The sequence below is a fragment of the Gobio gobio genome (genome assembly GCF_949357685.1).
Source record: "Gobio gobio genome assembly, chromosome: 22".
NCBI classification, from domain to species: domain Eukaryota; kingdom Metazoa; phylum Chordata; class Actinopteri; order Cypriniformes; family Gobionidae; genus Gobio; species Gobio gobio.
In genome coordinates this window covers 42,307,695-42,331,309 of record NC_137118.1, presented here as the reverse complement: position 1 = coordinate 42,331,309, position 23,615 = coordinate 42,307,695, and the positions used below count along the sequence as shown (strand labels likewise).

Genomic DNA, 23,615 nt, shown 5'->3' with positions numbered 1-23,615 from the left:
AAGCTAGCGGCGACCCTGCCAAACTAAGACAATACATGCACTGAGACAAAAATGCATTTGCCCACATACAGTGAGGAAAATAAGTATTTGAACACCCTGTTATTTTGCAAGTTCTCCCACTTAGAAATCATGGAGGGGTCTGAAATTGTCATCGTAGGTGCATGTCCACTGTGAGAGACATAATCTAAAAAAAAATCCAGAAATCACAATGTATGATTTTCAATGTATGAACCTTGATATGCTTCTTACAGTCACTCCTTGGTTATCCTGGCTGTGTGCTTCGGGTCATTGTCATGTTGGAAGACCCAGCCTCGACCCATCTTCAATGCTCTAACTGAGGGAAGGAGGTTGTTTCCCAAAATCTCGCAATACATGGCCCCGGTCATCCTCTCCTTAATACAGTGCAGTCGCCCTGTCCCATGTGCAGAAAAACACCCCCAAAGCATGATGCTACCACCCCCATGCTTCACAGTAGGGATGGTGTTCTTGGGATGGTACTCATCATTCTTCTTCCTCCAAACATGTTTAGTGGAATTATGACCAAAAAGTTCTATTTTGGTCTCATCTGACCACATGACTTTCTCCCATGACTCCTCTGGATCATCCAAATGGTCATTGGCAAACTTAAGACGGGCCTGGACATGTGCTGGTTTAAGCAGGGGAACCTTCCGTGCCATGCATGATTTCAAACCATGACGTCTTAGTGTATTACCAACAGTAACCTTGGAAACGGTGGTCCCAGCTCTTTTCAGGTCATTGACCAGCTCCTCCTGAGTAGTTTTGGGCTGATTTCTCACCTTTCTTAGGATCATTAAAACCCCACGAGGTGAGATCTTACATGGAGCCCCAGTCCGAGGGAGATTGACAGTCATGTTTAGCTTCTTCCATTTTCTAATGATTGCTCCAACAGTGGACCTTTTTTCACCAAGCTGCTTGGCAATTTCCCCGTAGCCCTTTCCAGCCTTGTAGAGGTGTACAATTTTGTCTCTAGTGTCTTTGGACAGCTCTTTGGTCTTGGCCATGTTAGTAGTTGGATTCTTACTGATTGTATGGGGTGGACAGGTGTCTTTATGCAGCTAATGACCTCAAACAGGTGCATCTAATTTAGGATAATAAATGGAGTGGAGGTGGACATTTTAAAAGCAGACTAACAGGTCTTTGAGGGTCAGAATTCTAGCTGATAGACAGGTGTTCAAATACTTATTTGCAGCTGTATCATACAAATAAATAGTTAAAAAATCATACATTGTGATTTCTAGATTTTTTTTTAAGATTATGTCTCTCACAGTGGACATGCACCTACGATGACAATTTCAGACCCCTCCATTATTTCCAAGTGGGAGAACTTGCAAAATAGCAGGGCGTTCAAATACTTGTTTTCCTCACTGTATCTACGTAAATGTAAGAAAGAAGTTGAATAAGCCCTATTTCTAAAAATGGTGGAGTGTTCCTTTAAAGCTAAAACTGAAATAAAAATAAACTAAACCAAAATAGTAATATTGAAAATAAACAAAAACAAATAAAAATGACACTTATACTGTGACTGGCGCTCTCTCCTGTACGTTCTCACTGAGAAACTCTGAAGGGCCCTTCAGATTCCCGGGGCTTTACTGAGGCTCTCATTGACAGGAGAAGCTTTCGTGGGCTGCGCTCCAATCCTCCCCGCGTCGCGTCGCGCGTTCAGAGTCGTCTCCGGTGTTTGTTTAATCAGAGCGGTCTCACTCCGCTCCCCAAAGAGCTTTACGCCGCACAGAATGCAGGAGGCTGGAGATTTCAGCTGGTAATCCGCGTGTGAAACTCAAGCTCTGGAAACACAAAGAGCAACGGGAGAGAGATTTAGACAAGTTACACCTCCAAACTGTGTGAACAAAATACTAAAACTTTATTAGAATCATTGCAACACTTTCCCATCTGTTAACATCAGTAAATGCATTAGCTAACGTGTATTTTTACATCATGTTAGTAAAAATGCAATTCTTCGTTGTTTGTTCATACACAGGTAGCAGCAAAATTAACATTGACTAAGATTAATAAATGCCAAGTATTGTTCGTTGTTAGTTCATGTTAACTAATGACAAATGAATCCTTGTTGTAAAGTGTCACTGAATTATTGATTGTTATGTTGTTTGCTATTGTTCATATAACGTGTGCAGAGCTCAGTGGGAAACCTTGCTTGAAACGTTGAGCTGAAACCGGACCGTCCGGACTTTAAAAACAAGCCGAATCATGTTCTGTGATTCCTGAATGTTTTATCTAGCAATAGCACAGCCTTCATGCGTGCATCAGTTCTAGTCTGAGCTCTCGTTATGTTTTGGCTTTTAATTTCTCTGCTGGTTGGTTGTGTGTTTTATCAGCTGCATGTTTATAGCTTTTTAATGAGAGGAAAGCTCTCCTTAACACTCGTTCTGTAATTTACCTCATTCAAATATGGGTGTAAACAACAGATTTGCCTCACAGATGTATGGGTTAAAGGGTTAGTTCACCCAAAAATGAAAATTATGTCATTAATTACTCACCCTCATGTCGTTCGACACCCGTAAGACCTCTGTTCATATTCATATTCATATGATGGCTGAGAAAGACTTCAGATAGGCCTCCATTGGCATTCAGTACATTTACACTCCCAAGACCCAGAAAAGGCACTTAAAACGTTGTTACAAAGTCCCTCTCACTACAGTGACTCTACAATAATTTTACGATGCAACGACAATAGTTTTTGTGCGCAAAAAAAAAATCAAAATAACACCTTTATCCAGCTTGTTATTGTCTTCCGTGTGTGCCTCCACGACGCATGCGCGAGAATATGACGCAGATCAGGCGTTCGGACACATGACCCAGAAGCGATTTGTTTACAAGCAGAGGAAGACGCGCGTGTCTAAGCTGTTGAATTCTACATTGATCGTGCTTTAGGTCTCGGCGTAGTTCTCAAAATGGGGCTAAAGTGTGCATTTCATGGATTCCCGAACGCCGGCGCTACGTCATATTCTCGCGCACCGTGGAGGCACACACGGAAGACAAGAATAAGTTGGATAAAGTCGTTATTTTGATTTTTTTTTGCGCACAAAAACTATTGTCGTCGCATCGTAAAATTATTGTAGAGTCACTGTGGTGATATGGACTTTGTAACAACGAGGTCTTACGGGTGTCGAACGACATGAGGGTGAGTAATTAATGACAGAATTTTCATTTTTGGGTGAACTAACCCTTTAATTACTCGCCCTCATGTCGTTCCAAACCAGTAAGACTTTCGTTCATCTTCAGAACACAAATGAAGATATTTTTCATGATTTCTGTCCCTCCATTGACTGCTACTACTTTGACCTTCTACAATAACCCATGAGGTTCATTCTCGTGTTACGCAGCACGTTTGAGCTTCTACAAGAACCAATGAGATTCATTCTCGTGTTACGCAGCACGTTTGAGCTTCTACAAGAACCAATGAGATTCATTCTTGTGTAACGCATCACGTTTGAGCTTCCTCAAGAACCAATGAGATTCATTCTTGTGTAACGCATCACGTTTGAGCTTCCTCAAGAACCAATGAAGTTCATTCTTGTGTAACGCGTCATGTTTGAGCTTCCTCAAGAACCAATGAGGTTCATTCTTGTGTAACGCATCACGTTTGAGCTTCCTCAAGAACCAATGAGATTCATTCTTGTGTAACGCATCACGTTTGAGCTTCCTCAAGAACCAATGAGATTCATTCTTGTGTAGCGCAGCACGTTTGAGCTTCTACAAGAACCAATGAGGTTCTGTTTTATGTTTGCTTCATTTAAAGCTTTCTTCTTTATGTAACATATTTTTGTTCATGTTCCTTCTAAAATGTCTTTTACAGAATGCCAGAGAACGAGACTAATTCGTTGACAAGAAAACTGTCCAAATTCAGCTCTCTGGGCTCGAAGCATCGCTACAGGTTAGTAAAAGAGAAATTCATGAATTCCAGAGTTTTTGTTTGATTTTTTTAAAAGAAATGAATGCTTTTATTCATCAAGCAAGCATTAAATTGATCAAAAGTGACAGTAAAGACATTTATATTGTTACAAAAGATTTGTATTTCAAATCAATTCTGTTCTTTAGACATTTCTATTCATCGAGTCCTAAGAAAATGTATCACAGTTTCCACAAAAGCACAACTGTTTTCAACATTGATAATAATCAGAAATGTTTCTTGTGTGGCAAATCATCATATTAGAATGATTTTTGAAGGATCATGTGACACTGAAGACTGGAGTAAAGATGCTGAAAACTCAGCTTTGATCACAGGAATAAATTACATTTTACAATATATTCATTGTTATTTTTAATTGTAATAATATTTCACTGTTTTTTACTGTATTTTTGATTAAATGATGGCAGCCTTGATGAGCGTAAGAGACTTTAAATTATCTTACCAACCCCAAACTTTTGAACGGTAGTGTAGAAGTATTCATAAATCATAAGATAAAAACACAACGCATGAGTTATTGAGAAATGACATATAAAATGTACAGACAAATACAGTATTAGTCACAGACAGTGAGGTAATGCTGAATGTGTGTTAAACAGCAGTCACGTCCTTTATTCTCAGGGCTAGTCATTAAACAAACTAGTCCAATTGTTTTTTTAAACGGCGGCATCGCATTTATCAAAATGTGGGCCGAACTCAAAAGAAAAGACGGCACCTTTGTAACACTGAATCAACCACTAAACACCAGTTTTAAAAGGAACAGTTCACTCAACAACAAAAAAATAAACAAAACAAAATTAGAAAAAAATTAGAAAATAAAACAAAATATTGTTTATTAAATTTCATACAGGTTTGGAACAACATTTGGTTTATTTTTGAGTGAACTGTATTTTTATAGTGATACAGGAAGACTTCAATTATAATGTGTGTTTCTGCTTCTAGTGGAAAAACTGCAACACAAATTGTAAGAGAGCCGTCTGTAACTCTCCCACGACCCGACCTGCAGGTGATCCGAACCCGCAGCAAGACCTACCCGAAGAGAAGCGCACCGCCTGCAGGTCAGCTGCATTTCACTGCAGATTTACTCCCGTTACACCCATCTAACATCATGTTTCCTGAGATAACCGACCACACTACACCCTAGCAACAGCTATACAAACACTAGCAACTACTTAGTCACCACAGAGAACACCCTACGCAACTAATTATCAACCACAAAAAACACCCTATCAAACACACAGAATACCCTAGCAGCTAATTAGCAACAGTACAAAAACACCTTAGCAACAACTGAACAACCACAAAAAACACCCTACCAACCACACGGACACCCTACCAACCAAACAGAACACCTGAGCAACTAATTATCAACCACAAAAAACACCCTACCAACCACACAGAACACCCTACCAAACATACAGAACACCCTAGCAACTAATTATCAACCACAAAAAACCCACTACCAACCACACAGAACACCCTAGCAACCAATTATCAACCCCAAAAAACATCATACCAACCACACAAACACCCTACAAAACCCACAGAACACCCTATCAACTAATTAACAGTCACAAAAAACACCCTACCAACCACACAGAACACCCTACCAAACATACAGAACACCCTAGCAACTAATTATCAACCACAAAAAACACCCTACCAACCACACAAACACCCTACCAAACATACAGAACACCCTAGCAACTAATTATCAACCACAAAAAACACACTACCAACCACACAGAACACCCTAGCAACCAATTATCAACCCCAAAAAACATCATACCAACCACACAAACACCCTACAAAACCCACAGAACACCCTATCAACTAATTAACAGTCACAAAAAACACCCTACCAACCACACAGAACACCCTAGCAACTAATTAACAACCACAAAAAACACCCTACCAACCACACAGAACACCCTAGCAACTAATCTACAACCACAAAAAACCACTCTTCCAATCACACAAACACACCACTAAACACACAGAACACTGTAGCAACTAATTAACAACCACAAAAAACACCCTACCAACCACACACACACCCTACCAACCACACAGAACACCCTAGCAACTAATCTGCAACCACAAAAAACACTCTTCCAATCACACAAACACACCACTAAACACACAGAACACTGTAGCAACTAATTAACAACCACAAAAAACACCCTACCAACCACACAGAACACCCTAGCAACTAATTAACAACCACAAAAAACACTCTACCAATCACACAAACACCCTGCCAACCACACAGAACACCCTAGCAACTAATTTACAACCACAAAAAAACACTCTTCCGATCACACAAACACACCACCAAACACACAGAACACCGTAGCAACTAATTTACAACCACAAAAAACACTCTTCCGATCACACAAACACCCGACCAAACACACAGAACACCCTAGAAACTAATTAACAACCACAAAAAACACCCTACCAACCATACAAACAAAACACAAACAAAACACCTTAGCAACTACCTGGCAACCACACAAAACATGTTTGCAACCACATAGAATACCTAAGTAGCTACATAGCAACAGTACAAAACCCAAGCAACTACCTAACAGCTATACAAAACACACTTGCAACTACTCAGCAACCATACAGAACATCCTACCAAACACACAGAACATCCTAGCAACTGCATCACAACCACACAGAATACCCGAGCAGCTACGTAGCAACAGTACAAAACCCTAGCAACACCATAACAGCCATACAAAACACACTAGCAACTACTTAGCAATCACACAGAACACCCTAGCAACTACCTAGCAACCACACAAAACACCCTAGCAGCCACACAGAACATCCAACAACTACCTGGCAACCACACAAAACACCCTAGAAATTTCATAGCAACCGCACAAAACACACTAGCACCTACCTAGCAACCGCAAAGAAGACACTGGTAACTACCTTGCAACCACACAGAATACCCTAGCAACTACGTAACAACAGTACAAAACCCTAGCATCTACCTAACAGTCGTACAAAACACATTAGCAACTACCTGGCAACCACACAGAACAACCTGGTAACTGCATAGCAACCACACGAAACACCCTAGCAACCACACAGAACTCCTGGCAACTGCATAGCAACACCTCAGCATGGCAGGATTGCGATGGATATCTTCCTTCAAGTTGTCTGATACAGTCATGTCGTTGGATGTTACAATGTCAACTGTTTGGGCTCGTACAAAGAAACTTTAAAGGAACCCTGAGTATCACATGACATGCAGCTCAGGTGTGCGATCGGTCCGTTTGGTTCCACCTGAGTTGATCCGGTTCTGTGTGAAACCGCCTTCACTTCAGCGCTCCACAGGCATGTGATTGAGATCAACACTGTAGCGATCTGGCATGCCAACAGAAAGCTGTTGTTGCTCGGCTAAGACAGGAATGTGTGTGTGTGTGTGTGTGTGTGTGTGTGTGTGTGTGTGTGTGTGTGTGTGTGTGTGTGTGTGTGTGTGTGTGTGTGTGTGTGTGTGTGTGTGTGTGTGTGTGTGTGTGTGTGTGTGTGTGTGTGTGTGTGTGTGTGTGTGTGTGTGTGTGTGTGTGTGTGTGTGTGTGTGTGTGTGTGTGTGTGTGTGTGTGAAGTCGCACCTGACCTCCATGCATGTGCTGCACCTCTATTGTTCTGTCCAAACGGCCTTCAGACGGCAATCACTTGAAACAACAGAGGAAAGAATTGAGAGGGCTTGTGTGGCGGATACAGATGGACGCAGCCAGTGTGATAAGGAATTGTTCTGGTTTACTGGATGGAGACGGTAACATCAGATTGATGTCTCTGGCTACAATAGAACTCATGTTTCGGAAATATGTGCTTTAGGACGGAGCAACGGAGGCCAGACGGTCACAAAGAAGGAGAACATGAGCGAAGGCCAGTCCAAAACCACTGCACTTACACCGGTCAAGAGGTATCAAACTCCTTCATTAAGCATTATGTGATTACAGCCATCCAGAGGACAGTTTTATTGTTTTTTAACCAGCAACAATGATTTTCTACCCCAAAACACTCTGAAAAGAGATCTCAGTTGTTTCTCATAGGAATCAGCGGCACAGCAAATGGAAACGGTGCTGAATCTCCTGGGCTTTTCTTCTGAGATAAAGGTCACAGTGATCTCACATGGATCTCCTCTAGAGTTCAGAAGAAACATTTCATACCACATTCTCCCAGGATCAAATGATCTGAGCTGCTATGTATAATCATTTAATAGACAATTATTTACTTATTTGTGACCAATCACATCAGACTGGGCCATCTGACCAATCAGAGCAGAATAGGCCAATCACATCAGACTGGGCCATCTGACCAATCAAAGCAGAGCCAATCACAACAGACTGGGTTATGTGACCAATCACAACAGGCTGGGCCATCTGACCAATCAGAGCAGAGTAGACCAATCACAACAGACTAGGCCATCTGATCAATCAGAGCAGAGCCAATCACAACAGACTGGGCCATCTGACCAATCAGAGCAGAGCCAATCACAACAGACTGGGTTATGTGACCAATCAGAGCAGAGTGGACCAATCACAACAGACTGGGCCATCTGACCAATCAGAGCAGAGTAGGCCAATCACAACAGACTGGGCCATCTGACCAATCAGAGTAGAGTAGGCCAATCACAACAGACTGGGCCGTCTGACCAATCAGAGCAGAGTGGACCAATCACAACAGACTGGGCCGTCTGACCAATCAGAGCAGAGTAGGCCAATCACAACAGACTGGGCCGTCTGACCAATCAGAGCAGAGTAGGCCAATCACAACAGACTGGGTTATGTGACCAATCAGAGCAGAGAAGACCAATCACAACAGACTGGGCCGTCTGACCAATCAGAGCAGATTAGGCCAATCACAACACTTCAAATAATTTGAGGAAAAAACATCTAAGACTGACAAAAAATAATTGAGAACTTCATTAAGTATCTTAAACTGCTGAATGATTTTTTTTTTCTTGGTATTTTTGTCGTGTTTTCCATTACAAATGTCTAAACATTCTTAAGTCAAGATACATTTACTAAGTCATTTTGCTTCTTGTGTAGCAGCTCAGATCATTTGATCCTCTAGAGGATGAAGCTCTGGAGGAGATGTGAGATTACTGGCCTCTTTGTCTCAGAAGAAGCAGGAGATTCTGATTGGTCTCCATTTGCTGTGTCATTGATGACTAAGATCTCATTTTAGACTGTTTTTCCTACAGGATTCTGTGAAATAGTAAAGCTTTTTGCATCACAAATGTCAAGATTCAACATCGTGTTTCATTGTATTTTCCCAAAGTCCCAAAACAAAGACAGACAGCACTTCAGACCAGCAGAACAAGCCCAGTGCACCATGGGAGGAAGACGCCCCACAGAGGTACAGTACAACACTGAGATCACGTGTTCAAGAATCAACAATAAATCAGATATACTGGTACTGTTGCATTCATATTAGAATCATTTTAGATGTATTTGTATACTATTATAGTATTTATTCATATTTTAGTTTGTTTTAGTAATTTTATGTGCTTTTGTTATTTTTATTCATTTTTTTAAAAAATATTTCTATTTAGCTTTAATTTATTTTATTTCAGTTTTAGTAATTTATTTTAGATTCAAATTAAACTTATTTCCGTTATTTGCCAAGGCAACATTTCTAATTTTCATTTAAGTTTTAAAGTTTAAGTTTTTCATCTAATATTTTATTTCAACTTCAACTTCTATCTAACAGAAACACCGGTGTTGTTTTAGTTTTATTATAGTTGTATTAATATTGGCTTTTATTTTTATATTTTTAGTTTTCATGTTAATTTGATTAATATCAATTTAGTTTTAGTTTTTATTTATTTCCAGTTAAAAATGTTATGCTTCATGTACTGAGGTTTTTGATGGTATTGCATGTAGGGGAGAGCGGCGCACAACCTAACGCTTTTTGACTTTCTCAGTTTGTGTAAATCCACTTGGGGTTCAGAGTATTCATTTTTTCCCACATTCACGAGTTCACACTTACATATAATTTATGGAGAGTAAATTTAAATGTGTATGTGCCGTGCTGTCGGGGGGGAGGGCTTCGAGCTCGGAATTTGGCCCGAACCCAGAGTGTACCCTTGTATGTAAGTGGTTAGAACTGAAAGTGTGGAGAAGGGGTGGTGGAGGGATGCTGGTAAACTGCCAATGGACGGAGGTAAGACTGCTAAGTATATACCGTAGCCTACTTTCCGGGCTATAAGTTGCTCCGGAGTATAAGTCGCATCAGTCGAAAACTGCGTCATGAAGAGGAAAAAAACTTATATAAGTCCCACTGGACTATAAGTCGCATTATACTAGACTATAACACCAGCTTCACACCACACGCGCAAGCGTTGGCAGGGCAGAAGCAGGGCGGAGAGCTGCTCGTCTGCTTGCTGTGCATTCACACCAAGCGGCAACCTCCCCCAGTTTCTCTTGAAGCCAATACGGAAGTGACTTAAACTGCAATTCATCGACTGGCCACTAGAGACAGGCTCCAGAAGGAGCAGAATCTCATTGAGCCCCATGTTAAAATATTTACAGCAGAATAAAACATGTTTACAGCCTGGTACAAATTTGTGGTTTTGGTCTATACGGCTAATTTTGCCCTTCATGACAACTGTGAGGGGGGTGAATTTTTTTATAACTCATTCGTTTACATTATATAAAGCCTTAAAGTTCTGCATAATTAAGGGCGCGGCCACTTTGAGTGACAGGTGGATAGCCGTTTGTCTGCTGTCTGTTAGTCATCGCGTCACTTCAGCTCCGCCCACGTCCCGCCTTTTTGGCCATTTTCTGTTATCCGGAAGTGACGCACTGCCAAGATAGCAACGGCCAGCTCGACCCTACTTTACGCTTCAAAACTGCTCTTCAGAATCCTATGGGTGATGTCACGAACACTACGTCCATATTTTTTTGCAGTCTATGATTGACACTGGCAGCGTTTGTCTCGCGCAGCTGAGCCTCTCCCGGCAGAGCGTTGTTCAAGCACCCATCTGTGGACTCGTTCCTCCAGCTCTGGCCATCTTGCTTTCAGTCCGCGATTAGCTTTCTTTGTTTTTTTCATTACAGTTAAAGTAACCTCTGCTTTTCGCCAGTCCCTCACAAGTTTCTCACTCACTCCAAACTTTCTTTCTGCTGCTCGATTACCGTTTTCGGCTGCATATTTGACTACCAGCAGTTTGTAATCTGCAGAATAGGATTTTATTTATGGGGGCATTTTGTTTGTGTTCAGTCTTTCTCAGTTGTCTTTAGGTTAATATTTCAGTTAACAGTTTTTTCAGTTTTCAGTAAGTTTTTTTCAGGGGTAGGCTACATGGAGCAGCATAGAGCGCCCTGTAGACGTAGCTAAATGTTTATTCTAGTCAGTCAGTATGAATTAATTTGATGTATAAGTCGCACCTGACTATAAGTCACAGGACCAGCCAAACTATGAAAAAAAAGTGTGACTTATAGTCCGGAAAATACGGTATACACACCTCTATTGATGATGAGTGCTCTCCACTTGTGTAAATTATCTGAACATGATCCCCCCCAACTTTTTTACTAAAACATCATTTAATTTCACATGTCTAGTACTTTTTTCTTGATTTACTCTGAAATAATGAACTTCTGAACATTGACTCTCAGTCATTATTCACCTTTATACTACGGGGCCGTTGAATGCTTGAATCTGATTGGCTTGATGAACGTTCTGAGATTTTCTGGGAAACGCACAGCGAACGTAGTTCCAGGCAGCTCTCTTGACCGCATTACAGTTCCATATCACTTCGCATAGTTAACTGTAATAACGGAAATTACAGGACTAAAAAAAACAACATGACAGACGATTTTCCTAAAGTCGATTTTAATATTTATATTTTTTCACTAGTGAGGTAATAACAGCGCAGTTTAGAGACGCACAGAGGTAGCCTAATTCACACAAGCTGACTCCACTTCTCTAAATAATGATGCTACGGCAACTAGTAAATTTACTAAGTTTCGTCATCCTGGCATGTGTGGAAAGTTTTAAACCAAGTGTGTTACAACTAACCCCGTGTTAGGCTGTGCCCCGCTCTCCCCTACACATAAACATACCAATGCCATTGTAGTGTTTGCTTCTGTTTTCTGTGCATTCTTGTCTCCTCTAAGCAGTCCTGTCTTTGTTTTTCCTCAGCGGACTGTACAACTCGGCCAGTGAGCGGAACAAATCTCCCAAATTCCCAAAAGCTCACAGACGTTCACCCTCAGGGGGCAGCGAGAACGAGACGTCTCACTCGGCCCGCCGCAGGTGTGCGCTCATCTGCTCAAGGGACACCGTTGTGTTCACATGCATTTAGTTTCTGCATTAAGACTTATTAATGACCTTAGCTGTGTTCAAAATCACCCACTGTACCCTCATGCACTATTCCCTACATTACTCCACTAATATAGTCCACTTAAAGGAGTGAATGAAAACGAGTGAATGAATTCGGACACTTGAGTGCACCGGAAGGGCTGATGCTTTTGCATACAGTAGTTTGTGCTTGATGTTAAATATAATTTGAAACTTTGCAAACTGGCACCTCCACTAGCAATTAAAATGAATTACGGTAATAATCAATTAAAAAGGAATTTACACCTGTATGATGTTACGCTGTACCCACATTGGACCAGCGGTTAATTAATTTGGCGCGACCCTCACAGTGCATTATGGGTATTCTCTATCCATTGAGAGTACGGCCATGTCCCAAATGGCACCCTAAACCCTCACGGTCTTCCTCTGAGTCCGCACTTTCACGACGTAATGGCGCTTTGACTGCCGGGAAGAAGTCTGCTGCGTAGTTCGCACCAGTGTATCTACTCTATCAGTTGTACACTTATTATTGCAGTGCATTGTGGGATTGAATGAGTGCATTTGATAACGTCCACTATGGTTTCGGACACCACTACAAATGGCTGTCCCCTCGAATAGTGCCCTATTTAAGGGTATAGGGGGCGATTTTGGACACAGCCATTGATTCTTAATGCAATTTGAGGGAGTTTTTTGAACATCAACACTGAGGCTGTGTCCGAAAACATAGGCAGCTGACTAGCTGCTTTATCAGGCAGTGACTTTGCAGGCAGCATTTGCACACGAAAGTTCCTCTCGAAACTGATTTCAGACTTCTGTTCTGGGGCAGTGTAACGGTTTAATGATCTACCGCAAAATCGAGAGAGCTTTGGTGAAAACAAAGCAAATATTTATTAATTACTACAATAGTAATTTCTCACTAGCAATGACATCAGATGTGAAACATTTACATTTACTCACAAACTGACCACCAACCACAACTTTCAGATGCCATCTTTATTGTTTAGCTCAACTGACACAGAATGGAACGCACATGATTGTGGGATACATCAATGCTGCCTTAAAAGATCACTTTTTATATCTCAGGATACAGGAAGTGAAGCTAACATTTAATTTGGACGTGCCTTGATGCCTTCCTACCTCTGAAGTCAGCATTTTTTAAGCTTTCGGACACAGCCTGAATCTGAATGCAGGTGCATTTGCTCCCTCTAGTGGAAATAAAATGGAACAAACGTCCTTTTGTACTAAGAAGCCAAACACAAAGAGTTGCATCTGAATCATTTTCTTTAGTTCTTGAAATAATTGATAACACACTGAATATCTAGTTATAAATGGTCTTTGGCATCATGTAACCATGGTTTGATCAGCTTAAGTCTCGTTGTCTGGCAGTGAAGGAGCTGAAGGTTACTATGAGTTCTGGCCTCTGGGCGTCAATAAGACGTGAGTCCCGCCTCAGGCGAGGGACTGATGAAAGAACGGCTGAGAATAAATAAATACTGATAAATCCTCAAAGCATCGCAGGCGTTTGTGTCTGTCTGTCAGAAATGATGAAAACAGTCAGTGTTTCTCTTTAAACGCCATTCCTTGTGTTTTGTTTCGACAGGAGAGGTCAAACCACTGACGACCCGCAGGCCAGCAAACAACACAGGAGGAGGTCCACTTCTATTCATTCGCTCCTTTAGATTATAACAAATTCACAACTAATATAATATTACAAAAAGCACTAAGAGAGGTAGTGTCAAAGGGTGTTCAAATTGTACCTTTAGGGGGTACAGCTTGACAATGGGGCAGTACCCTTAAAATCTTTGTACCTTTTTTACCACAAAAAGGTTCATAGCAGTACCTTAAGGTACGTATTTGTACTGTAAAGTACTAATATGCACTTTTTAGGAGTAAAAAAGGTACAAAGATGGTCTTTTAAGGGTACTGCCCCAGTGTCAAGCTGTTGTACCCCCTAAAGATACACTTTTCTCTGTAAAGATACACTTTTCATATGTAATTTTTTATTTTATAAAGAAGGGGTTCATACTCAATTATTTTTAGGATCATCTCATGTGCAGATGCCATTTTAATTTTCATACCACAATTTCTTGTAAATTGTGGGCTGTGATTTTTATAATTTTTTTGTTTTTGCAAAACTGATGTTGATAATCGTTCTAGAACTATTCAGGAATGTATGCCCCGCTTTCATTCTGCCCTGTCACCTTTTGACCCCTCTGATTTGCCCCATTAGATCACGTTCCCGTGGCAACACCAGCAGCGGCAGCGAATCCGAGAATTCCAACAGGGAACATCGTAAAAAAAGAAACCGGTGGGTGAATCCACTGAGCTTTCGGGACAATAAAAGGCACAGGACTGCTGTCCTGGTGCTCTCGTGAAATATATGCGCATTATAAATGATGTAATTTAAAGGAACACTCCACTTTTTTTGAAAATAGGCTGATTTTCCAACTCCCCTAGAGTTAAACAGTTGAGGTTTACCGTTTTCATATCCATTCAGCCGATCTCCAGGTCTGGCGATAGCACTTTTAACGTAGCTTAGCATAGATAATTGAATCTGATTAGACCGTTAGCATCTCGCTCAACAATGACCAAAGAGTTTCAATATTTTTCCTATTTAAAACTCTTCTGTGGTTGCGTTGTGTACTAAAGCTGACGGAAAATGAAAAGTTGCGATTTTCTAGGCCGATATGGCTGGGAACTAAACTCTCATTCCTGCGTAATAATCAAGGAACTTTGTGCCGTACCATGAATGCAGCGGCGCAATGATATTACACAGCGCCTGAAAATAGTCAACTTTTCATTTTCCGTCGGTCTTAGTACACAATGTAACTACAGAAGAGTCAAGTTTTAAAACGAAACTCGAAACTCTTAGGTCATTTTTTGGAGCAAGATGCTAACGGTCTAATCAGATTCAATGATCTTTGCTAAGCTATGCTAAAAGTGCTACCGCCAGACCCAGAGATCGGCTGAATGGATTTGAAAAACCTCAACTGTTTAACTCTAGGGGAGTCGGAAAATGAGCCTATTTAAAGCTGTAGTCTACGATGTTGAAAATCAGTCGAGAAAGCCTGAATTTTTAAAAAACTCATCCCGCCCCTCCACACGCACACCCCTCCCCTCTGTGCGTCACTCCAACAACAACGTCACTCAGTCAAGCAGGAGTAAACATCGGAACAGAGATGTACCATGTGCTTAGTCGCTTCAATCTAATGACCGCGCTAATGACACATCATATGTAAAGTTGACTTTCGACACTTGAACAGTTGCTTCATCAACAATTCAATGTCACCATTGTCGTAACAAAATAGCTCAGAGGCACACGTTTGAGTTCACGCCCACGCAAGATTAGCAACACATGCAATGTTCTATCGGCTCGAACAGAAAACCGCTAACGTTAGGACTATTGAAATAGTCAAGCACTTCAAGAAATATAATTACTTTGACCCGTGATAGGCGATGCTAAACGGCTAACATTCCAATGCCGACCGGCAGCATGTTCATGTTGTCAGACTGATAAAAAGCTATTTATGTAATACACCACACCATAAAAGTATAAATAAATGCATACCTGCTCAACAAAAAGTCAGCGTCGGTTTTAAGTCCAAGGTTTCTCTGAAGCTTCCTCAAACGGGCAATGGTGGACCCTATATTGATTCGGCTTTGAGTCCGGCGTTCTTCACTTTTTTTTTTTAAATCTCTGCTCTTTCCTCAATTGACTTTCTCTTTCTTCCAACCTTGATTGTTGGGGCGAGCAGGAGCCGCTTTCTGATGTCTGTTTGTTGGTTTTTCTCCATTGCTGAGTTGATGCTGCCTACTTGCCCGCAAAATTTCATGTCGCAGAACGGGGCGGGGTAGGGTGCGGTGGGTGGAGACGCGAGTGGAGCAGGGATTGGATGAGAGCAGTTAACCAATGTAAGCTGTCCGGCCGGACAGCTTACATTGGTCAATTTCTCTGCGGGTGTACACCCAATAGAGTGAATGGATTTTTTTCATTCTTTTTTCACGTGATCTCTGTCTCGGAGGACGAGGTTCGGAGGGCACTCAAACGTGTGGATGTCAGGAAAGCTGCTGGGCCGGATGGTATTTCAGGTCGTGTTCTGCGGTCCTGTGCTGATCAGCTCGCAGGGCTCTTTACATCCATATTCAACGAGTCCCTTGCTACATCTGTTGTCCCCACCTCCTTCAAACGATCCTCCATCATCCCTGTACCTAAGATCAGTAAACCCTCTTGCCTAAATGACTATCGTCCAGTGGCTCTCACATCTTTAGTCATGAAGGTCTTTGAGAGACTCATTAAAAACAACATTTGCTCCTCCATTCCTGACACTTTGGACCCTCTTCAGTTTGCCTATCGTCCCAATAGATCGACTGAAGATGCCATTTCTCACGTCCTTCACTCCTGCCTCACTCACATCGACAGCAAAAGTGGGAACTATGTCAGGCTGCTATTTATTGACTATAGCTCAGCCTTTAACACCATAGTTCCCATTAAGCTAACACACAAACTCCTGGATCTAGGCCTGAATTCTTCTCTCTGCCTCTGGATTGAAGATTTCCTCACTGGCAGACCCCAGGCGGTGAGAGTAGGCCAGTTCACCTCCACCTCCATCACCCTGAGTGTTGGAGCTCCACAGGGCTGTGTGCTGAGTCCCCTGCTCTACTCTCTCTACACCCATGACTGTTTGTCCACACACAGCTCCACCTCGATCATCAAGTTTGCTGATGATACTGTTGTCCTGGGTCTCATCTCCAACAACAATGAGACGGCATACTTGGACGAAGTGGAGCAACTGACATCATGGTGCCAGGACAACTGTCTCTCTCTGAATGTTAACAAGACCAAAGAACTGATTGTGGACTTCAGGAAGAGACAGCATCGGTCATACTCCCCTCTCATGATCAGCGGGACACCGGTAGAGAGAGTGAGCAGCTTCAAATACCTGGGTGTGAACATCTCCGAGGATCTGACCTGGACTACACACATCCAGACACAGGTGAAAAAAGCCAGGCAAAGACTGTACCACCTGCGCCAGCTGAGGAAATTCAGGGTTTCACCAGCCATCCTGAAAACTTTCTATCGAGGGGCGATAGAAAGTGTCCTGACTCAGTGCATCACAGCGTGGTACGGGAACAGCACCAGTCACGACTGCAAAGCCCTGCAAAGAGTGGTGCGCTTATCCGAGCGCATCTCAGGCTCAGCTCTCCCGTCTCTGCAGGACATCTTCACCAAACGCTGCAGAGGTAGAGCTACTAAAATCATCAGAGACATTAATCACCCTGCAAACTCTCACTTCACCCTGCTGCCATCTGGTAAGCGCTTCCGTAGCCTGATGGCAAAGACTGAAAGACTCAGGAGGAGTTTCTTCCCCCAGGCCATCAGACTCCTGAACTCAGTCACATGACTCACTTCACCCCCGCACACGCATAAACATACGGTCTTTCAACATTAACATCCACATACTGCAATTGCACTGCACTTTACTTTACGTCCCTATTGTTACTGCGTAACAACCTGTAATAAACCTTGCACATTATACTTCTTTATATATACATATTATATATTTTATGTTAACCACTTATTTTTAAGTCTACAGTTTATCTCACTTATCATCCACATATTTTTTATATTTTTATTTTTATCTTATTTCCTATTTTTATCTTTTACTTGATTTATTTATAATTCTACTTATGTTAATACTTTTTATTCTAACTTTATTCTATTTCTATTTAATTTCTTGTAACTGTTATTTGCACTGTCCATGGAGCGGACCTGTTTACATTTCACTGCCAGTTGTATTGTGTATATAACTGTGTATGTGACAAATAAAACTCTTGAATCTTGAATCTTGAATCTTTTCTCTTCATATTGTTAGGATTGTACTGTAGAACCATAACCAGCATCTAAACGAGGTTATTAATAATGAACAATCTTTGAAATCGTAGACCATAGCTTTAAAAAAAAAAAAAAGAGTGTTCCTTTAATGGTCTTAAAAAATGATTGCAGGAAATTGGGAATTTGAATTTTAATCACAGTATCAATGCATTCACAACTAAAACTCTATCATAAATATGTCTGTGCGCTGCAGGTCCCGTCAGGAGAACGAGATGGTGGATTCTGGTCCGCAGTGGGAGGTTGTGCTGCGCAGACAGAAAGAAAAAACAGCCAATGATCCGAACCATCGGCGCTCACGGCACCGCTCGCGATCGTAAGCATCTGTCCAAGATGAAATCTTTAACACCTGATCATTTATTTTCAATGGAAAGGCCATTGAACCTTTAGACAAAATATAATCAATCATATAGTATGATATAGTGAGAATATGGAGGAAAAAAACACCTCGATTTTTATTCAGAGGCCCAAACTGAGCAAGAATATGCTATTTGGTTGCTGATATTTATATGGCTAAAAAAGTAAGATGACATTCTGATTGCTTGTAATGTAAATCAATGACATCTTTATAACAGTGTAGCAAACTACTTACATGAAACCTAAATCCATATCTACATATATTTTCACTCTATCTTTCAATTATTCAAAATATTTACTTTTTAAAATCAGTAAAGATTTCACAGCAAAAACACACATGAACCACGACCTGAAGAAGGACGTTTTCACAAATATATTAAAAGGCCTGTTAGTTGCTTAAAAAGTATATAATATCAATCAGACGACAGAAGGCATGTAGTTGATTGTGTGTAACAGGCTTCAAAATGTACATATCAAATATGATACAGTAGATTTATAGGGTTAAATCATAAAAAAATCTATGATATGACCTATGTCTTGTGCCAGTCTTTGAATTCTTTCTCTTGATGTAGACGAAGTCCTGACGTTCAAGCTAAAGAGCTTCTCTGGAAACACATCCAGTGAGTTTAACGTCACTCTCGTCACTAATTAGACTAATTATAAAGCAGAAGAGGAGTCAGTGATGATCATTTTGTGTTTGTGAACAGGAAGGAGCTGGTTGATCCTTCCGGTCTCTCTGAGGACCAACTAAAGGAGATTCCGTACAAGAAAGTGGAGTGAGTCAAATCAAACTCTTATGAAAAGATGTGCTAACCTGCAACTGTAACTTCACAGATCTGTTTTAACTAACCCATAAACTTCCATTTATATCATTTTTCAGGTTGATATTGCCACATTTTACTTGCACGAAACCAGTTAATAAACTATTTAGGTTATCTGAAAATTGTTTCCTGCATATGTAATTCCCTAGTAAATACATTTAAACTGCATCCCATTAATATATTAATTAATTATAGAACTGTGAAACGTGTCTTTTGACCTTAGATGCTCCATTTATATATTTTATTATGTAATTACGATTGAATTATGATAAAACAATGGCTTTAATTAAGAAATGAATATTAAATAAAATCAAAATATTAAAAACAATTTAGCCGCAGTATGGGCCCTATCATTCACCCAACGCAATGTGTCTTTAGCTAGTTTCAGCCCGACGCAGTTCTCATTTTCACATCAAGCGCCACGTTGTTTAAATAGCAAATGCACTCGCACCATCTGTTCACCCATGGGCATGCTGGTCTGAAAACCAGGTGTGTTCAGGCGCATTGTTGGCGCGTTGCTATTTTGAGGAACTGAAAACGACTGCACCATTAACCAACAAAAACCTGCTCTAAAGTCAATAGTGCAGTTTGTGTTGTTTAAAGGGTGTGTTAGTAATATGTGCCTATAAGCAGGTACACAACGTGCGTACACTCTGCTTATTACACACACAGGGATGCGCAGCAGCACACACACATTTTTAAATATGAAAAATGAGTTCCTCTCTGGAGAAGCGTTCAGTATTTCCGCTCGCAAATTCCTCCATGTAAACAACGAATCCGCCAAGGTGCAAGCACCTTTAAAAGGAATGGCTTTTAAAGGGAATGGGAGATGAGACTCTGATTGGTTTATTGCACATTACACCCAAAACACACCCATGACTCATTAACGCTGCATTCACATGGGGCTTCGGCGTCAACAGCCAATCATATTACTTTTCCGGTGTTGCATGAACGCAATTGGCTAGCGTCTGCGCTAGGGTATTTGCATAGGCAATCTGATTGGCTGACGCCTGTGTTGGCGCTTGTAAAGTTTAAAACTTTTCAACTTCTGGCGCGAGCAACGGCAGTGACGCGACACAACGGGACCCACAATTCAGTTCAGCAATGTGTTACGTCACCCATTAAAGTAAATGAGAAGTGCTGACGTTGATGCCAACGCCCCGTGTGAATGCAGCGCAAGAGACTAGGTACAACCCATTTTGGACCATGCGCCTGGCGCATGCGACTGTTTTTTTCGTCGTTAAACTAGCAAAAGTGGATTCGGGCACGTCCTAAGTGCACCTGCGCTTCAGACCATGCGCTCAGATTGTTAAAATAGGGCCCAATATGTGCAAAACCATTCAAGAGCGCATGGGAAACTATCATGATTATACATGAACTTTGTGTCAATTTTGTGTTACAGAAAGTTTGGGATGACCAGCCCAGGCATTCATTTCTTTTACATAGGAAATAAAACATTTAAAAAAGATATGAAATAGGGTCAAATTAGCTGTCTAATAAAAAATTAAAACCCCAAATTGTTATATTTGATAACACAATTGCAAACACGTATGCGGACCATTAAAGTCGGCATCTTCCCTATTGTGTGAAACAGCTTCTTGATCAAGAATAAATGTAGGGCGGGACTTGATTTTGTCATGGGGAATTGATTGGACGGTTGTGGTTTGCTATTGGCAGATCTCATGTGAGTGACAGGTTGTCCCATCCTCGCGCCAGTAAACACATCCCCAGAGAAGAGATGTCACTGCAAGAGCGAGGGGAAGATATTGTGATAAAAGATTACAAGGCACATGAATTTTTAAAACATAAGATGTCTGTCAGTGTGTCAAAATCCCCAGTGCATTACACTGACAATAAGTGCCCATAGAATCATGCATTATTCAGCTCACTGAGCCTCTAAGTGTCCCAGATGAGCCGCATGTAAATCTGACGAACGCTGAGTTTGCAGTCACCCGGAAAAGAAGCTTTTTAAGACTAGGACCCATGTGGTACCAACATGCAAACAACTGCATGCATCTCGTTTCAGAACACAAGGTGACCCCATCAAGATCCGCCATTCACATTCCCCCAGGAGCTTCCGGCAGTATCGCCGCTCCCACTGTTCGGACGGCGAGAGGTCTGTGCTCTCCGAGGTCAAGTAAGTCCTGAGCGGTCAAAAGTATTTTATATATAGAACACTCACTGTCACTGTTCTTCATTTTAAAGAGGACCTACAGTATTATGTCCTAGATTTAGTTTTTGGGTTCTATTAGAATAGGTTTTCATGCTTGAATGTTATTTTTCACACAGCTCCTCTCTTCCCAGTCTGTCAGTAACGCTCTGTTTAGTTCCTGTCTCTATGAAGCCACTCCTTCAGAAAAGCTCAATGTGCAAACTGGTCGGCTGTACCACTGTGTTGTGATTGGTCAACCACTTCGAGCGTGTTTTGGAAATGTCCCACCCCTTACAATAACCGCGTTAGATCCAGGGTGGAAAAAACAGCAGCTGCATTCAAAATTGCATACTTCCCTACTATATAGTAAGTGAAAAATAGTATGTGACCAGAGTAGCATGTCGGAAGTCACGGCATTCATAAAACAGTAGGCCAAAAGTACCTGGATCATCTACTACTTCCAGCGAGACTCTGAATTGCACATTCGATGTACTCCTACTAGCCACTTTGGCGGGTTGAATTTTATTTACAGTGTGGAGAACAAGTATTTGATACACTGCCGATTTTGCAGGTTTTCCTACTTACAAAGCATGTCTGTAATTTTTATCATAGGTACTCTTCAACTGTGAGTGAAGGAAATCTTAAACAAAAATCCAGAAAATCGCATTGTATTATTTTTAAGTAATTAATTAGCATTTTATTGCATGACATAAGTATTTGATACATCAGAAAAGCAGAATTTAATATTTGGTTCAGAAACCTTTGTTTGCAATTACAGAGATCATACGTTTCCTGTAGTTGTTGACCAGGTTTGCACACACTGCAGCAGGGATTTTGGCCCACTCCAGACCTTCTCCAGATCCTTCAGGTTTCGGGGTCGCTGGGCAATACGGACTTTCAGCTCCCTCCAAATATTTTCTATTGGGTTCAGGTCTGGAGACTGGCTAGGCCACTCCAGGACCTTGAGATGCTTCTTACAGAGCCACTCCATAGTTGCCCTGGCTGTGTGTTTCGGTTCGTTGTCATGCTGGAAGAAAGGAGGTTGTTGGCCAAGATCTCACGATTCATGCCCCCATCCATCCTCCCCTCAATACAGTGCAGTCGTCCTGTCCCCTTTGAAGAAAAGCATCCCCAAAGAATGATGTTTCCACCTCCATGCTTCACGGTTGGGATGGTGTTCTTGGGGTTGTACTCATCCTTCTTCTTCCTCCGAACACGGCGACTGGAGTTTAGACCAAAAAGCTCTATTTTTGTCCCATCAGACCACATGACCTTTTTCCATTCCTCCTCTGGATCATCCAGATGGTCATTGGCAAACTTCAGAAGGGCCTGGACATGCGCTGGCTTGAGCAGGGGGACCATGCGTGCGCTGCAGGATTTTAATAGCGTGTTACTAATGGTTTTCTTTGAGACTGTGGTTCCAGCTCTCTTCAGGTCATTGACCAGGTCCTGCCGTGTAGTTCTGGGCTGATCCCTCACCTTCCTCATGATCATTGATGCCCCATGAGGTGAGATCTTGCATGGTGTCCCAGACCGAGGGAGATTGACCGTCATCTTGAACTTCTTCCATTTTCTAATAATTGCGCCAACAGTTGTTGCCTTCTCACCAAGCTGCTTGCCTATTGTCCTGTAGCCCATCCCAGCCTTGTGTAGGTCTACAATTTTATCCTTGATGTCCTTACACAGCTCTCTGGTCTTGGCCATTGTGGAGAGGTTGGAGTCTGTTTGATTGAGTGTGTGGGCAGGTACAGTTAATACAGGTAATGAGTGGAGAACAGGAGGGCTTCTTAAAGAAAAACAGGTCTGTGAGAGCCGGAATTCTTACTGGTTGGTAGGTGATCAAATACTTATGTCATGCAATAAAATGCTAATTAATTATTTAAAAATCATACAATGTGATTTTCTGGATTTTTGATTCCGTCCCTCACAGTTGAAGAGTACCTATGATAAAAAATAACAGACTTCTACATGCTTTGTAAGTAGAAAACCTGCAAAATCAGCAGTGTATCAAATTTGTTCTCCTCACTGTATATATACAAATTTTTAAACTGTAGTCTTTTAAAAAGGCAGCTGAAATATGTAGTTATCAAAAATATTGATTTTTCGATACATATCGAT

General features: G+C 41.4%; 1 protein-coding gene across 1 annotated transcript in view; it reads left to right on the top strand.

Annotated features, from left to right (window-relative positions):
- The window catches only part of epb41l4a (erythrocyte membrane protein band 4.1 like 4A), a 103,078-nt gene that overhangs the window by 72,898 nt on the left and 6,565 nt on the right, over nt 1-23,615 (top strand). The window contains exons 11-21 of the mRNA XM_079805012.1: nt 3,836-3,913; nt 4,889-5,004; nt 7,805-7,892; nt 9,254-9,331; nt 12,119-12,232; nt 13,878-13,928; nt 14,508-14,585; nt 18,364-18,483; nt 19,097-19,144; nt 19,232-19,300; nt 21,372-21,482. Of these exons, the coding sequence (XP_079661138.1) occupies nt 3,836-3,913; nt 4,889-5,004; nt 7,805-7,892; nt 9,254-9,331; nt 12,119-12,232; nt 13,878-13,928; nt 14,508-14,585; nt 18,364-18,483; nt 19,097-19,144; nt 19,232-19,300; nt 21,372-21,482 (951 nt within the window). The remainder of the gene's footprint in view (nt 1-3,835; nt 3,914-4,888; nt 5,005-7,804; nt 7,893-9,253; nt 9,332-12,118; nt 12,233-13,877; nt 13,929-14,507; nt 14,586-18,363; nt 18,484-19,096; nt 19,145-19,231; nt 19,301-21,371; nt 21,483-23,615) is intronic.